At 31.9% G+C, this 18,965-nt stretch overlaps 1 protein-coding gene across 3 annotated transcripts in view; it reads right to left on the minus strand.

Annotated features, from left to right (window-relative positions):
* Nucleotides 1–18,965, minus strand: part of POLK (DNA polymerase kappa) — a 97,937-nt gene that overhangs the window by 36,043 nt on the left and 42,929 nt on the right. For 2 of the 3 annotated variants that reach the window (XM_031966341.1, XM_012541121.3), the window contains exon 5: nucleotides 5,293–5,445. In XM_031966341.1, the coding sequence (XP_031822201.1) occupies nucleotides 5,293–5,445 (153 nt within the window). Of the gene's footprint in view, nucleotides 1–5,292; nucleotides 5,446–7,358; nucleotides 8,678–18,965 lie in introns of those variants that run through there. The other variant, XM_031966348.1, reaches the window with a different exon arrangement.

The raw sequence follows: 18,965 nt of genomic DNA on the forward strand, positions 1-18,965 counted from the left end.
CATCTATAACTTCTATTGTATCTGTTCCCTTTTCTCCATTTACACTGCTTCTGCCTTTCATCTAAGCTATTACAATAGTTTAACTGGCCTCCTTGCTTCCAGTGGTTCTCCTTCTCCAATCCATGCTTATGCAAAACTAATACTCTAAAAACAAAGATCTGGCCAGATTTCTCTACTCAAGAACCTCTAGTTTAAAATATAAACTTCTCAGATTGGCAATTAAAGTCTCCCACAATTTAGTTCCTGCTTACCTTTCCAGTTTTATTTTATATTATTTCCCTTCATACACCATCTGTTCTAGTTAAACTGCCCTACTAATTGCTCCCTATATACAACATTCCCTGTCCTTCTCTAGAGATTTGTATAAATATCTTGTAAATCTAGAATGCAACCTTCTTATCTCTAAGTAGGAAAAACCTTAGCTTTCTTCAACATACCACTTTTTACTTTCTAGAATATACACAATAAGTATTTTCTGATTTCTCTACCCTCAACTGTTGTTAGCACTCATATTCCTGTATGTTAATTTATATGTATTTTTCTATATATCTACTTATATACATGTTGTTGAGGTAGCTAGTTGGAACCTGGAGTCAGAAAGGCTCATCCTCCCAAATTCAAATCTGGCCCCAGACACCTATTAATTGTATGACTCTGGCTAAATCACTTCATCCTATCTGCCTCAGTTTCCTCATTTGTTAGATGAGCTGGAAAAGGAAATGGCAAACCACTCTAGTATCTTTACCAAGAAAAGTGCAAATGGAAACATGAAGAATTGAACATGACTGAAACAAATGGACAACAATACAATATCATACACCCGTTGCCTCATCCAGTAAAATGTGGACTCTATGAGGATAGGAATTATTTAATTTCTGTCTTTGGGCTCGCAGGACCAGCATAGTGCCTTTCACAGAGTAAGCATTTATAATATTTGTTGAATTGAAATTGACTATATGTGTATTTTGTGTACACATTATAGATTTTTAAAGTCACTCCTGGGTATTTAAAAATTATTTACTAGGATACATTGCTTCATTTCTTTTATAATTATATACAAATATATAATATAATTATTATTATATATATATTATAATATCAATCTATTCTGGAATGTCAGTAATATTGAGATTGCTACATGATTGATCCTCAAGATCTGTCACTTATACATGAAAATTTTCTGATTCTTTATGTAATCTGGTGAAGATGGTCATGGGGTTTGAAATATATTTCTAGATGCTAGGTTTTCCAGTAGACAGTGCTTGGCCTGGAGTCAGGAAAATATGAGTTCAAATCTAACCTTAGAGATTTAATAATTCTATGGCTCTGGATGAATTACTTAAACCTTGTTTGCCTCTGTTCTCTCGCGATTGTTGTGAAGATAAAATGAGATTTTGGTTTTGAGTTGTTCAGTTGTGTCTGACTCTTTGTGACCCCAGATCCTTTGTAAAGTGCTTTGCAAATCTTAAAGCACTGTATAAATGCTTCTGCTCTGCCATGAGAAGTTTGCTGTCTATTGATTCAACAGAATTTTTATCTGAGTTTTTCTATTATATTCTCTATATTCATTTTCTTCAATATTTCTTCTTGATCTTTTTTTTAAAAACATCTTTTAATTCCAGCTTAAATTTCTTCCTATGATTTTTTTAAGTTCTTCTTAAATGATCAAAAAATGTTTTGGAGTTAATTCTTTTAAAAATAAAGTTATATTTGGAGTAAAAGGAAAAAGGAAGTAAGAAAGGACTTCAACTAGGGATGGATGGGATAATAACTGGCAATAAAGGGAAGCAAGAATTGCTCATTTCTCATTGGAGTTTTTTTCCTACTGAGTAAAATGACTTTTAACAGAATTAATAGAATAAAAATGGCTAATAGAGTTGCAATATAACAGGCAGGAAGTAGCAAAATGATTAAGATTCTTAATGCAAATAAACTAAATCCTCAGCTACTAAAAGACCTGGCGAATGAGACTACCCTTCTTGAAAGACACTGTTTTCTACTTTTTTACATGGTCTTCAAGCAGAAGTTTGCAAGATCACTTGTCGGATACATTAAAGTGGGGATTCCTTTCAGATAAGGATTGGAAAAGATGCTGAGGATGGATGTCCTTCTAATTCTAAATTCTGTGATTTGTTTATTTGCTTTTCTGATTTTCTTATTAGCGTTAATTTTTGCTTAATTTCTTTAAATGTGTCATTTATAATTACGGAATGTCTTTCTTTAAAAATAAAATTCAATAAGCATTATCTACTATATGCCATGGTTTGGTGAACAAACACAAGAATGAAACAGTCCTAGCATTCAAACTGCGTAGATCCTATCACAGGAGATAACATAAAACAGTAATAATCAAAGAAAGAGAATAGAAAAATGCTATCTAAAAGTTGTGCTTATGTGTCCTTTTAGGAACTCGGAACCATTTTACCTTGTATACAAATAAAATATCAAGACACTATGATTTCATTGGTGTGGGAACTTGAAGTAGGAATCCTCCCACTGATGCAGATTGCAACATGCATACACATATACTATCCTGAGTCAGATCTACTTTAAGCCCTCTCAATGAAAAGCAATTTGATCTTGGACAGTGAAAAAACTCAGGACAAATGTTTTTAAGGATCTCTCTCCCAAATGAATTGCTTTTTGTATTTTAATAGTTTTAGTTACATTATTTATTTTTTAATCATATTAGCACATAGCATTCTACTTAGTTGATTCTTATTATTGTTATGTTGTGTGTTTGGGGTATGTATTTTCTTTTCTTTGGTCTTTTAGTTTATTTTGGGGGGATTTTTAAAAATTAAATCTTGTTTTCAGCTCCAAAATCTTTCCTCCTGATCTCCTTTTCTTTACCAATTGAGAACAAAAAAACAAAAAGAAAAAGAAAAAAAAAAGAACTCACTACAAATATGTATATACAAAACAAATTTCCCTACTAGTCATATTTAAAAAAAAAAAACAGGAAAAGAGAAGAAAGTATGCTTTAATTTATATTCTAAGCCCATCAGTTCTTTATGCATAGGGGAATATCTTTCATCATGAGTGAACTGGAATTGTAGATGGTCATTGTGTTGATCAGAATGGCTATGCCTTTCAAAATTATTTATCTTTACAACATTTTTATTACTTTGTAAATTTTTTTTAAATTCTGATAATTTTTCTTCTTCACTTCTTCCCAAATTTTTTGAAGTCATACCCTTCATCATTTCCTACAGGATAAAAGTATTCAATAACATGAATATGTCACACCTTTTTAAGCCATTCCCTGACTCATGGACATCCCCTCAGTTTCCATTGTAGTTTTAAAACTACTTTTTTGGTCAATCAATGTTACATGTGATACTCATTTCAGATAAACAAATTCTGAAGGGCCCAATGTTTCATAATGACTTTTAGTAGTAAGAAATCAAGAAGAGATTTCCTTTCCCTTCTTCAAATCTTTTATTTCAAATATTTTACAAAAGCAGTCATTAAAACCATTTGATTCTGGTTAAGAAATATAGTGGATGATTACTGGAATAGGTTGGGTTCACAAGACACAGTAGTCAATGATTATAATAATCTAGTGTTTGATAAACCCAAAGACCCCAGCTTCTAGAATAAGAACTCACTATCTAACAAAAATTGGTGGGAAAATTGGAAAATAGTATGCTAAAAACTAGGTCTTGATCAATACTTAACACTCTACCAAGATAAGGTCAAAATGGGTTCATGATTTAGACAAAGAGTGATACCATAAGCATATTAGAAGAACAAAGGATAGTCTATCTCTTAGTTCTGTGGAAAAGAAGGAATTTATGGCCAAAGAAGAACTAGAGTATGTTATGAAATACAAAATGGATAATTTTGATTATATTAAGTTTAAAAAGTTTTGTACAAACAAAACCAATGCAGACAGATTAGAAGGGAAGCAGAAAACTGGGAAAAAATTTTTACATGCAAAAAAAGAATTTTTACATTCTGACAAGTTTCTAAATATATAGAAAATTGACTCACATTTATAAGAATCCAAGTCATTCTCCAATTGATAAACGTCAAAGAATATGAAGAGACAATTTTCAGATGAAGAAATAAAACCATTTCCAGTCATATAAAAAATGCACTAAATTATTATTGCTCAAAGAAATGCAAATTAAGACAACTCTGAGGTATGACTATACAGCTCTCAGATTGGCTAAGATCACAGGAAAAGATAATGATAAATATTTAGTTGGAGGGGATGTATTGGAACATTGGAACACTAATACATTGTTGGTGGAGTTGTGAACTGATCCAATCTTTCTGGAGAACAATTAGGAACTATGTTCAAAGAGCTATCAAATTGTGCATACCCTTTGATTCAGCAGTGTTTCTACTGGGTTTAAATACTAAAGAAATCATAATGGAGGGAAAGGTACCCACATGTGCAAAAATGCTTGTGGCAGCCCATTTTGTAAAGGCAAAAAATTGGAAACTGAGTGAATGCCCATCAATTGGAGAATGACTGAATAAGTTATGGCATATGAATGGAGTATTACTGTTCTGTAAGAAAGAACCAACAGGATGATTTCAGAGAGGCTTGGACAGACTTACATGAATTAATGCTAAGTGAAATGAGTAGAACTAGGAGATCATTATACATGGAAACAAGAAGATTGAGAGCCATCTGCATCCAAAAAGAGGATTGCAGGGACTGAATGTGGATCACAACAAAGCATTTTCACTTTCTTGTTGTTGTTTTGCCTTCTGTTTTCTTCTCATTTTTTCCTCCTTTTTGATCTGATTTTTTTTTATTTTGTACAGCATGATAATTGTAGAAATATATATAAAAGAATTGCATATATTTAACAGATATTGGATTACTTGCTTTCTAGGGAAAGGGTGGGGGGAAGGGAGAGAGAAAAAATTTGTAACAAAAAGTTTTGCAAGGATGAATGTTGGAAACTATTTCTGCATATATTTTGAAAATAAAAACCTATTATTTAAAAAAAATATTTTGCTAAGAAAAAACAAAAAAAAAAAAAACAAAAAAACAACCAGGTCCTGATTGGTTCAAATATTAAGTGTGGTAGAGAGATCAAATTCACACTGTCTATTTCCAATAGACTGGTACCAATGACCATGTTAATACAATTTATTACTTCAAATAGTGTGAACTGAAATATATGCCACAACTTCACAGGATTCAATATTCACATTAGTTGGGATCTAATCGTAATTTGGAATGGAAAGAACTAGAACTTGTGTCATATACCTAATTTATAGGAAGTTTGCTTGACTTTGCAATATTTTTTCTCTCTGATCTTTACTTACCAACATACTCATTGATCCTACTGCGATGGGTTTATCCCTCAGTTCTGGATTATCTCTCATTTCTACAGCAGCATAGAAAGCATCCATGTCAATGTGTATTATAGTGCAGCACAGGTTGCGGTTCTGTTCCAACTCCATTGCAAGCTTGTCAACCTTAATGGGAAAAAAGGTGAAGACTTTAAATACATATTTTGAGACTGCAAAATGCTAGCACCACCATATTGTTTACTTTTAGTAAAAAAGTGTTAAATCTGGGTCAACAGAAAAAGAATACTCATAATATATATTCAGAACCTGAGAGGACAATACGTTGTTGTATCTCAATTGCTATGCAATCTCTATTATTTGACTGCTTTATTATTTTTAATTAAGTTAAATTTTTATTCATTTAGTTCCAAATTATTATTTTCCTTATTTTCCAAGTTTTAATTTTTTTAAATTCCAAATTTTCTCCTTCACTCTAAGGGGTAGTCCTTTCTCCATCATTGTAGAATGCTTTCTATAATGCCTATCATATATTTGAAGTCACACAAACCATACTTCCTCATTATTGATGTTCTGAAAAAAGTATCCTTTATTCCCTTGGGGGGTGGGAGGGAGGAGGATTTCCTTGCATCATGACCTGCCAAAATTAAAACCAACCAATAACCCATGTTCCTTTCTCCAAATGTGAGTGATGTATCAGTATCACCAGCAACTGATAGATACTGAATGTTTATAGCTGATTTTAAATCTGCATACTTAAAGAGTTATGTAGGGTAGAAGCTGAATAAATTATTGATATGTAATTACTATAAAGGTATCCAGCATTCCCACAACAGTGTTGGAATAAACAGCTGCATAAACAGTATCCAATACTGATTCAGCAGCTGAGTCAAAATTCAGGATGACTTCCAAGAATAGATCAACTACCATGTTATAAACCAGTTTGGCATTTTAATAGTAAGCAGTGATTTACTGAGGTAAAAAGAGGAAGTAAAATTGAGGCATTGCTATTCCATTCCTTCAATATTCCCATTTCAGTATAGACAATCAATATAAATTGTAAGTTCAACTGAGAAAATAGAAAATGAATGCAAAATGGAACCATATATTGAAAAGCAGTACCATTTTTCTACATGAAAGTTAAATTCCCATTCTAGAAAAAAGTTAAATGTAACAAGTCCTTTATAAGCAAGGGAAAAAAGATGGTGGAATATTGCATATGCTGACTTTATATCAGAATTGATGTGCTGACAAATTTTACTGAAGTGCTTTTCCCTTTTTTTTTTTTTTTTTGAATATTCTCTGTTACAAAGGAGGACTTGCTAGACAGGAAAAAGAGAAGGAAAAGATTCAAATGAAATGAAAGTAATAAAAAAATATCAAAAAATCTGGTGTGATTGGAAACCATTCTTAACAGAATGGATCTCTAAAAAGGAAGATAAAAACTTGCTTTAATATACTTCAACACAAGGAATTAATTCACTCAATTATGGTCTAGTCTGTTAGAAACATGATTATTAAGAATGAAAAGAAAATTATACTCTTTACAATTATGCTTCTAATACAGTTTAGTACAAGACAAAGCATCAGATAGTTTATAAATATTGTGCTATGCAAAGAATTAAGTTTCCAGTAACAATGTTAGCAATAATGATATCTGAGTTTATAGAATGTTCCACAAAATACAATTTAAAAAAAGATTTTATTGAAATACAAAGATGATTTAAGTTATTAGCAGATCTTTCTTGACAGTTATGTAAAAGATAAAGAGCTCTCAGAATTTAATACCTTCAATTAAAATGATTAACTTAAAAATATAGGCAGAAATGTTAAGGCATAAGAAATATAAGTTTTCTGCATCACAATCTGCTGACTAGGAATTAACAAAACCCCTTTGAGATTATGTTGAAAATATGATTATAAAAAATTTTAAAGTAATACTTAAATTCATTTTAAAAAGTAAAAATTTTAAAGCTCAATAACAGAAAAGTGATACTAATAAAAACAACATGGGAGTTAATAAATCTGGAAGTTTAAAAAAAATGTTCTGAAAAGAGCTGGGAATCTATGATAGCACCTACCTTCTATCTGTATTATTATCACAATGACAAATAAGTTTGCATGAGAACTTAGCCTGGGCAAGTCTACTCTTGCAATATTCTTGGTAGGCCTGTTTGTTGAGTGTGATTGAAAATTTCTTCATAGAATTGCATATGTTTAACATATTGGATTCTTGCTGTCTATGAGATGGGGTGGGGATAAGAGAAGGAGGAAAAAAATTGGAACACATGATTTTGCAAGGGTGAGTATTAAAAAGTATCTTTGTATATATTTTGAAAATAAAAAGTTATTCTTTAGAAAGTTCCTTCATTAAATGCTTACCACTGGGTTTTTTGTTTTTGTTCCTTTCCTGTCACTAGTTTCCCAAAGGGAAGAAAAAAGAGAAACATAATTTAAAGCATACACTCACAAGACACAAACCCAAAAGAACATTAGGTAAAGCCCTAAATTAACTTTGGCAAGCTTAATTAGAAAAATGCAGTTATGACATAGTGTTAAGACCATAGTTTTTATGAAGAATACTTGTCAGATAAGTAAATCTTCATTATGACATTAATAAATGTGGAAATTATAGAAATAATTTTAGAAACTAAAAGACTGCTGATTTGGCAAGGGTATAATCATTTAGAAAAAAAAATTGGCATCAACCTGGATTATCATTCTTTTGGATTTAGCTTTAATCTGGCACATACACCAGAAACTTGTCACAAAACATATCATGACTCCTTTCATTACAAAAGCATATTTCTTCCCATTCACATACAAAAGCAATACCCTCTCTTTAAAATTAGAATTACATAGCACTGAGATATCCTTTCTTTGCCAAACTAAGGAAATTTTTCTATGAGGAAAAAGAAAAAAACATATGGTATAATTATAACTGTCAATGAATTCTCAGGATACTAACTTAGTTTTTACTTTGATACAAATTGATTAAAAAAAAAAAACTAACAACCATGGATACAATAATGATAGAATAAATCCTGTTATTCTTTGCTTATGTCTACTAGTGAAGAAAAGCATAGTATCATGTAATCCCGTTTCTGCTTTGGCCAGAAAATATGAGGATGTTCCTCTTCCAGATTCATTCATTCATTCATTCATTCATTCAGATTTTTTTGGAGTAGGTGAAAGAGATTTTTTTTTTTTTTTGCCTCGATCGCTACTTAGCCTTAATCACAAAATGGGTGTGTCCTCAGTCAAATGAGAGATTGTTGAAGACCTGAACTTAAAAAGTCCATTGTCTCTCTCTGCAACCAAGGCCATCTCCATTCCTCCTAATCTATCTAGCTACTGAATCCAGATGGCTCTGGAGGAGAAAGTGAGGCAGGTGAACTTGCCCAGTCCTCCCTCACTTCAATCCAATTCATTTGCATGTCATAGCATCACCCCGCTGATGTCATAATCCTCTTCAAAAATGAAGGACAAACAATTCCACTAACATCCTCTTCCCAGTAGGGACCTGTATGTGCACGAATGTTTGTGGCAGCCCTTTTTGTAGTGGCTAGAAACTGGAAACTGAATGGATGTCCATCAGTTGGAGAATGGCTGAATAAATTGTGGTATATGAAAATTGGAATATTACTGTTCTGTAAGAAATGACCAACAGGATGATTTCAGAAAGGCCTGGAGAGACTTACACGAACTGATGCTGAGTGAAATGAGCAGGACCAGGAGATCATTATATACTTCAACAACAAAACTATATGATGACCAGTTCTGATGGATCAGGCCATCCTCAGCAACGAGATCAACCAAATCATTTCTAATGGAGCAGTAATGAACTGAACTAGCTATGCCCAGAAAAATAACTCTGGGAGATGACTAAAAACCATTACATTAAATTCCCAATCCCTATATTTATGCACACATGCATTTTTGATTTCCTTCACAAGCTAATTGTACAATAATTCAGAGCCTGATTCTTTTTGTACAGCAAAATAATGTTTTGGTCATGTATACTTATTGTGTATCTAAGTTATATTTTAATATATTTAACATCTACTGGTCATCCTGCCATTTAGGGGAGGGGGTGGGGGGGGTAAGAGGTGAAAAATTGGAACAAGAGGTTTGGCAATTGCTAATGCTGTAAAGTTACCCATGTATATATCCTGTAAATAAAAGGCTATTAAAAAAAAACAAAAAAAACAAAACATCCTCTTCCCAGTTTCTCAGTGTTAACATCTAATCCTTCAACATCCAATCAGATACTATGTCACCGATGAGGCCTTTCCTGATGCCCTAAGTCAGAAGAGATATTTCCCTCTTCTGAACTTCCAAACATTTTGTTTTATTCTGGGCACTCATGACAAACTGGGACAGAATGCCGTACAGATTGTAAGATAGTCTGCTCTTTTTCTTTGTCTCAAAGAACAGTTCAATGTGGGAAGTGGGGATAGCTGAGGGGAGCAACTTTAATGAGAAAAACAAAACAAAACAAACAAAAAAATAATTTTAAGGAAAAATTGTTTTTCTTTTTCTTATGGTACTTATCACATTCTAACTTGCATGTTAGTTATTTTTGTGACCATATCATCCTCCCTACTAGATACTGCAAACTTTGATGGCAGGAACTGTCTTACTAATCTTTGTATACACCAGCAATCAGCAAAAGGAGGCACAGAGTAAATATTTATGTAAAGGATAAAATGAATAGATAAATAGAATAAAATGAGCAGAAAGTAGTTAGAGAACAAATAAGTTTATGAAGAGAAACATTAAAACTAGATTTAAAAAAAAGCAGTTGTGAAGTTTCTGAGAAGATTGGCTTTTAGTAAAAATAAATATATAAACAAATATGAAACAGCTGTTTTCTTTTCTTTCTTTCTTTTTGCTGAGGCAATTGGGGTTAAGTGACTTGCCCAGGATCACACAACTAGGAAGTGTTAAGTGTCAAATTTGAACTCAGGTTCTCTTGACTTCAGGGCTGGTGCTCTATCCATTGTGCCACCTAGCTCCCCCTGAAACAACTGTTTTCAAATAGCTTCTCAATTGTTTTAAAAATATGAAGCTAGATAAGGTTTTAGGAATTAAAAGCTCCTGATTAAGATTAAGAACAAATATATATGCACATACATACACAACATATTAATCTAGAAAATTGAATTATGACACATGATTGTCAGATGAAGGAGAAGTGGGATACTTGAAAAATTTTAACACTGTGTCACTTTCTGGAAAGGGAATAAATAAAAGCTAAGTTTAAAAGTCTGTCCATTCCAGGAGATCATTATATACTTCAACAACAATACTAGATGATGACCAGTTCTGATGGATCAGGCCATCCTCAGCAACAAGATCAACCAAATCATTTCTAATGGAGCAGTAATGAACTGAACCAGTTATACCCAGAAAAAGAACTCTGGGAGATGACTAAAAACCATTACATTGAATTCCCAATCCCTATATTTATGCACACCTGCATTTTTGATTTCCTTCACAAGCTAATTGTACAATAATTCAGAGTCTGATTCTTTTTGTACAGCAAAATAATGTTTTGGTCATGTATACTTATTGTGTATCTAAGTTATATTTTAATATAATAAACATCTACTGGTCATCCTGCCATTTAGGGGAGGGGGTGGGGGGGTAAGAGGTGAAAAATTGGAACAAGAGGTTTGGCAATTGTTAATGCTGTAAAGTTACCCATTTATATATCCTGTAAATAAAAGGCTATTAAATTTAAAAAAAAAAAAAAAAAGTCTGTCCATTAGGGAAAATCCCAACTTTTATTCACATATTACACTGAGAGATCTCCTCTGCATATATCACCACAGTGGAAGTGAGTCTTAATAGTTTCCAAAAGGAAACCTTCTCAAATTCCACTTCCCTTTCTGAGTCAGACATTCCATTTTCCTATAACTTAAATTAGTCACCCACATCTGAACTCTTATCTATCTATATCTAGCAGTACTACAGCACTGCTTTTATAAACTATTTATTGAAATTCTTTTAATGTTTTTCCCTTCCATTTCCCTTATTACAATTTTAATTTTGAAACAGACAAATTCTGCTCCAACTTTCTAATATGTAATTCAGCCTAGTATGTTACATGCAAAAGAGAAATCCATTAATTTTAGATATCAAAATCCATATTACAACATAATGGGTAATATATATTTTGTTTTTATTTAATTTTCTTCTCAATATCTTGGATTAAAATAACTCTAAATTACTATAGATATGGAGATATATTGTGTATTATTTGCTTGGTAGGTTCTCTCTATATAGAAAGTAAATTACATAGACCATGGACCTTCTTCATGATTGATATTTCAATCAAATCAAACTTTTTTTTTTTTTTTGCTTTAAAATTTAGGGGAAAAAGTCTTTTTTTTTTAAAATTGATATCTCTATATCCCATTTTTCTCAAAATGAAATAAGGAGAAACCAAAAAACAACAACAACAACAACAACAACAACAAACCTTTGAAAGAAATATACATATTCAAGCTAAACAAATTCCCAAATTTGCCATGCATCATTCTGCATCTTGAACCCATCACTTCTGTTAGGAGGTAAGTAGTATACTTCATTAATGGTCCTCTCTAATTGTGGCTGGTCATTACATTGATCAAAGTTCTTTTAAAGTTAAGTGGTCCAGGGCAGCTGGGTGGTGCAGTAGATAGAGCACTGGCCCTGAAATCAGGAGGACCTGAATTCGAATTTGGCATCAGATACTTGACACTTACTAGTTGTGTGACCTTGGGCAAGTCACTTAACCCCAACTGCCTCAGCAAAAAAAAAAAAAAAAAAAAATGCTTATTTACTTTTTTTTTAAATAGCTTTTTATTGACAGAACATATGCATGGGTAATTTTTCAACACTGTCCCTAGCAATCATTTCTGTTCCAACTTTTCCCTTCCTTCCCTCCATCCCCTACCCTAGATGGTAGGCAGTCTCATATATATTAAACATGTTAAAGTATATCTTAAATACAATACATGTGTACATATTTATACAGTTCTCTTGTTGCACAAGAAAAATCAGATTTAGAAATAAACTGGGAAGAAAAACAAAAATGCAAGCAGTCCACACTCATTTCCCAGTGTTCTTTCTGAGTTCTAGCTGGTTCTGTTCATCACTGATTAATTGGAACTGAATTGGATCTTTTCATTGCCGAAGATATCCACTTCCATCAGAACTGATATGTATATATATATATAGTAACTGATATAGTATTTGTTGAAGTGTATAATGATCTCCAGGTTCTGCTCATTTCACTTAACATCAGTTCATGTAAGTCTCTCCAAGCCTCTCTGTATTCATCCTGCTGATCATTTCTTACAAAACAATAATATTCCATAACATTCATAAACCACAATTTATCCAACCATTCTCCAATTAGTGGGCATCCATTCAATTTCCAGTTTCTAGCCACTACAAAAAGGGCTGCCACAAGCATTTTGGCACATACAGGTCCCTTTCCCTCCTTTAAGATCTCTTTGGGATATAAGCCCAGTAGTAACACTGCTGGATCAAAGGGTATGCAGTTTGATAATTTTTTGAGCATAGTTCCAAATTGCTCTCCAGAACAGTTGGATCCGTTCACAATTCTACCAACAATGCATCAGTGTCCCAGTTTTCCTGCATCCCCTCCAACATTCTTAGCCAATCTGAGAGGTATGTAGTGGTATCTCAGAGTTATCTTAATTCGCATTTCTCTGATCAATAGTGATTTGGAACACCCTTTCATATGAGTAGAAATAGTTTCAAAAAATTTGCTTGTCTTTTACAATGTTCTCCTGATTCTATTCACTTCACTACATCCATTCTTAAAATCTTCTCAGGTTTTTCTGAAACAATTTTATTCATCATTTCTTATGGCACAATAGTATTCTATTACATCCAAATACCATAATTTGTTGAGCCATTTTCCAAATGATAGGTACTGCCTTAAGTTCTCAGTTCTTTGCCATCACAAAAAGAGATGCTATAAATATTTTTGCATATATGGATCTTTTTCCTCTTAGTTAAAAATATTATTTTATTTTATGAAGTATTCATTTTTCTCTTGCCCCTGGAAGAAAAATATAGAAACATAGAAACCCTATATTATATAAGCATAATTAAGCAAAAAACTTCCCATACTGGTCACATCCAAAAATGAACTATATTTCCTGTGTGGCAATTCATTATCTCTTTGTCATGAAGATGGTAGTATTATTCTTTTTCAGTACATTAGAATCATGGTTGATAATCTGACTGATAAAAGCTCTTAAATTAGACTTTGCTCTACACTGGTTCACACAAGTCTTTCCAAGTTTCTTTGAAATGACCTTTTCCCCTCACCTCTTACAGAAAAACAGTATTTCATCATATTCACATGCCACAATTTGTTTAGCCATTCTCCAGCTGATGGGCATCTCCTTAATTTTTGGTTTTTTGCCACCACAAAAAGAGCAGCTATAAATAATTTTGTGCAAATAGAACTATTTCTTCTTTTTTTCTGATTTCTTTTATTTATAAGCTTAACAGTGGTACTACTGTATCAAAGTACCCTTTTGTGCATCATTCTAAATCGCTTTCCAGAATGATCATACTAATTCACAGCTATACCAACAGTGCATCTGTGTGCCTTCTTTTGCACAGCCCCACCAACATCTGTTGTTTTCTTTTTTTGGTCATCTTTTCCAACCTGATAGGTAAACTATGATACCTCAGAATTGCCTGTATTTCTTCAATTAGTAGCAAGTTGAAACATATATTCATATGACCAAATGTAAAGAAAGAAGGTAGAGTGTGAACTTTATTTCAGGTCAGAACTTCAGGGAAGCCTGTATAAACATGCTCATTCATCACCTAAAACAGCTCTCTATGATCCCAAGAATTTGATGTATGTGCAAGCCTCATGATTAAGAAAAACAAGAAATTGGCTAAATGTATGTGTTCAGCTAGAAGGAACAAGAAACATAATTCCACAGCTGTTTATGCCCTCCCTCCAACAAATAAACAGATTACTCTTTTGCATGCCATTTGACACGTCTTTCTTATTAGTGCTACACCTAACCTGGTTGGTTCTGCTGAACGGACCAACAACTATAGTTTTTTTTTTCCCTTTGTGAATTGTCTATTGATATTCTAAGACCATTTATTAAGTAGGGAATGGGTTTTATTCTTACACTTTTGATTCAGTTCCTCATGTATCTTGGAAATGAGTCTTTTATTAGAGAAATCTTCTAAAAAGATTTTTTCCCAATTAATCTTCTTCCTCCTCCCACCAATTATTTTCTTTTTAATCTTAGTTTCATTTTTTTTTTGTATGTGTAAAAACTCTTCAATCGTATGTAACAAAAATTGCCTACTTTATCTTCTGTGATAACACTCTTATCCCTTATTTGATCAAATAGTTAAAAAAAATTAAAATAAGGGACTGAACCAGTTCCAATTGTTCAGTAATGAAGAAAGGCATCTACACCCAGGGAGAGGACTGTAGGAACTGAATGTGGACCACAGCATAGCATTTTCTTTTTCTTTTTTTTAAATTATAGCTTTTTATTTATAAGTTATATGCATGGGTAATTTTACAGCATTGACAATTGCCAAACCTTTTGATCCAATTTTTCCCTTCCTTCCTCCCATCCCTTCCCCCAGATGGCAGGTTGACCAATACATGTTAAATATGTTAAAGTAATAAGTTAAATACAATACATGTATACATGTCCTAACAGTTATTTTTCTGTACAAAAAGAATCAGACTCTGAAATAGTGTACGATTAGCCTGTGAAGGAAATCAAAAATGCAGGTGGGCAAAAGTATAGGGATTGGGAATTCAATGTAATGGTTCTTAGTCATCTCCCAGAGTTCTTTCGCTGGGTGTAGCTGGTTCAGTTCATTACTGCTCACTGGAACTGATTTGGTTCATCTCATTGCTGAGAATGGCCAGGTCCATCAGAATTGGTCATCATATAGTATTGTTGTTGAAGTATATAATGATCTCCTGGCTCTGCTAGTTTCACTCAGCATCAGTTCATGTAAGTCTCTCCAGGCCTTTCTGAAATCATCCTGCTGGTCATTTCTTACAGAACAATAATATTCCATATTATTCATATACCACAATTTATTCAACCATTCTCCAATTGATGGGCATCCACTTAATTTCCAGTTTCTGGCCACTACAAAGAGAGCTGCCACAAATATTTTTGCACATGTGGGTCCCTTTCTCTTCTTTAAGATCTCTTTGGGATATAAGCCCAGTAGTAACACTGCTGGATCAAAGGGTATGCACAGTTTGAAACTTTTTGAGCATAGTTTAAAGTGGTAAATCTCAAAAAGCCATGAGTCAGCATTATAGGTAACAAAGAAAAACCAGAATCCTTTCCTAATAAAATCAGGGGACAAACAAGGATGGTCAGTGTCAACACTTCTATTTGACAAAGTACTAGAAACACTGACTATGCTAATGAGATAAGAAAAAGAAATTGAGAGAATAAGCACAAGAAAAAACAAATTTTTTTTTTTTTTTTTGCAGATATGATGGTTCGGTTAAAGAAACAGTCAACTAAAAATTAATTGAAACTTGAATAACTTTAGCAACATTACAAGACATAAAATACATGCAAATCATTATCACTTCTGTATAATAATCAATAAAATGCATCAAGAAAAGATATAAAGAAAAATTCTATTTAAAATAATTATAGAATGTTTAAAATACAAAAAAGTCCACACACAAGAGAACTTTAAAAATACAAGTACAGAAATATAGATCTTATAAATCAGAGAAACATTAACTTCCCATGGATAGGAAGAACAAAATGATAATAAATATATTATATAATATTTATATATAATATATATATCATTTATATAATCATTTAATAACATACCATTATATTACCAAAAGATTATCTTATAAAAATAGAAAATATAACAAAAGTTATATAGAAGCACAAAAAGTCAATAATTTGCTCCAAAATAATGAAAAAAGTGGCACTGCAGAAACCCTATAAAGATCTCAAATTATATTGCAAAGGAGTAATTTAAAAAAAATATAGCACAGGCTAAAAAAATAGAGGAGATAAATCAGTGATCACATGATAAAGCAGAAAACATAAGGAAAAAATTCTTTCTCAAATCTATGCATTGGGGGAAAGTAATTGTTCTTTGATCTTTGATGAGGCATAGACCTAATAATGGTATTATGGGATCAGAGTATACACATAAACTGCAACCTTTTCATAGTTATAAATTATTTTCCAAAATGGTTAGACCAATTCACAGCGCCATGAACAATATATTTAATGTACCTGTTTTTCCCCAGCCTAACAGTAGGAAGTCTGACACATAGTTGTCCCTTAATAAATATTTGACTTCACATCTGTCATTTCCCTTTTTTGTCACCTTTGTCAACATGTTGAAGTGTGAAGAACTTCAGAGCTGTTTTTAATTTTAATTTCTCTAACTATTAATACTTTAGAACATTTTTCATGTGGCCACTTGTATTTCTTACTTTGAAAACTATTTATTGATATTCAATGACCATATATTAAATGGGAAAATGGCTCTTATTCTCATGTGTCAATTCTCTAATATATCTTGGAATTGAGACTTTTATCAGAGAAATTTGTTTCAGAGTTTTTTCCCAGGTACCTCTTTTTTCAACAGATCCTATACTTCTGACATATAATTCTACCTCATTTGTTTTTAGTTCTCTATGATTTGCCTACTTTCCTTCTGAGAAAGCCAAATAAATAGAACCAATAATCAACATGTATTCTTGCAATTCTTTCAAAAATTACAAGAAAACCTATATGTAATACTTCTAAAATAAAAGAGACTTAACAACTCTATGTTTTGTTTCATAACACATGTTTCTTTCAGATCATAAGTTCTTTTAAGAATATAGAATTTGTTATTTATTCAATACTGGTAACAGTAATGCATACAATTCTTTAAAAGAAATATATTTCCATTAGCTAAAATAAGATTACCAGGCAAAAATAACAATAAGGTATATAAGAGCTCAAGAATATTGATTGCCTAAAATGTTAAAATTAATTATATCACGACTAGATTTAGAGTTGAAACATCTTATAGATTTTGTGACAGAGCCCCTTTATCTGATTTAAATATTAAAATTTCCCAAACTATCTAAAATATAGCATTTAAATTTTTTAATTGTGACTATTAGTTTTCACAAAAAGATTAGCCTATGTTGTTTACAAAGAGATTGATTTTTTTTTTGCAATCATATGAAAAAAAGCCTACAAATCACCAATAATGAGAGAAATACAAATTAAAAAAAAACTCCCTGATTGTCTCACATTCACCTATTTGGTAAATAACAAAAAAGGAAAACTACAACTGTTAGAGGGCATATGAAAGAATAGGCATATTAATGGACAACTAGTGGGGCTATGAATTGATCTATATATTCTGGGAAATAATTTGGAACTATACCCCCAAAATCATTCAAATTCTCTGATCTAGCAGTATCCATACTGGTATTGGATTGTATATAATCCAAAGAAATCAAAGAAAGGAAAAAAGGACTAGCACTAAAATATTTATAGCAACAATTTTTGTAGGAGTAGAAAACTGGAAACTAAAAAGGTACTCATTAAATGAGGAATGGCTAAACAAATTATGATTTACAAATGTAATGGAATGTTACTATTGTACTTTAAGAAATTAGATGGATTCCAGCATTTTGAATAGGGCCTGTACACTTGATAAATTTGAGTGATTGTGATCAATCTATCATGGCTTGTATAAACTGACACAGAATGAAGTGAGCATTTAGGGTTTATCAGCATTATTTGTTGATAACCAATTTTGAAAGACTTAATAACTCTGATCAACATAGTGACGAAGAGTGACTTTGGAATACTAGTGATGAAAACTATTTCCTACTTCCTGACTAAGAGGTGGTGGAGCAGAACTGCAAAATGAGACATGCTGAATATGTGGATTTATTTTGCCAAACTATGCTTATTTGTTAGAAGGGAAGTTATTTTTTGCTTTTTTCTAAATCTGAGGTAATATGAAGAGGAGGGGTTAACAAGAGTCATGCTTTCCGTCCCATTCCCCCACCCCAAAATAAAAGAAGCATAATTAAAGTACTAATCAACAGAAGAGGAGACAGAGACAAGCAGAATAATTTTTAAACTAATATATCTAATTGATTATATATCCTTTATTAAAAAGTATATACAATTATATTTCTCCCATGTTTAACATATATTGGACTACTTGCCATCTAGGGGAAGACTTGGGGGAAGTGAGGGGAAAACTAGAACACAAGGTTTTGCAAGTGTTAATGTTGAAGAATTATCCATGCATGTTTTGAAAAATAAAAAGCTTTAATAAAGAAAAAAAAGTAGATATAATGTAAAAATAACTAATGGAAATTCATGGTTTAATATACAATCTTTTTCTTATTCTTTTGTTGTTTTGCATATGAAAACATTCATGATGTTTGCTGGAGTTTGTCAAGTTCAGAATTTTTAAAAAAGGGAAATGGTCAACTTAAAGCATAATCAAACTTTGGCATTGTTTAATTTTGTTAAAAAATTACATCTTAATTTACATAATCAACATATCAATGGTTTAATTTTTTTAATGCACAACCATGAATATTCAAAAATTATTATTATTATTATAAAAAGAATAAACTACAAAAAGAA

The sequence above is a fragment of the Sarcophilus harrisii genome, chromosome 1 (genome assembly GCF_902635505.1).
Source record: "Sarcophilus harrisii chromosome 1, mSarHar1.11, whole genome shotgun sequence".
Classification (NCBI taxonomy): Eukaryota; Metazoa; Chordata; class Mammalia; order Dasyuromorphia; family Dasyuridae; genus Sarcophilus; species Sarcophilus harrisii.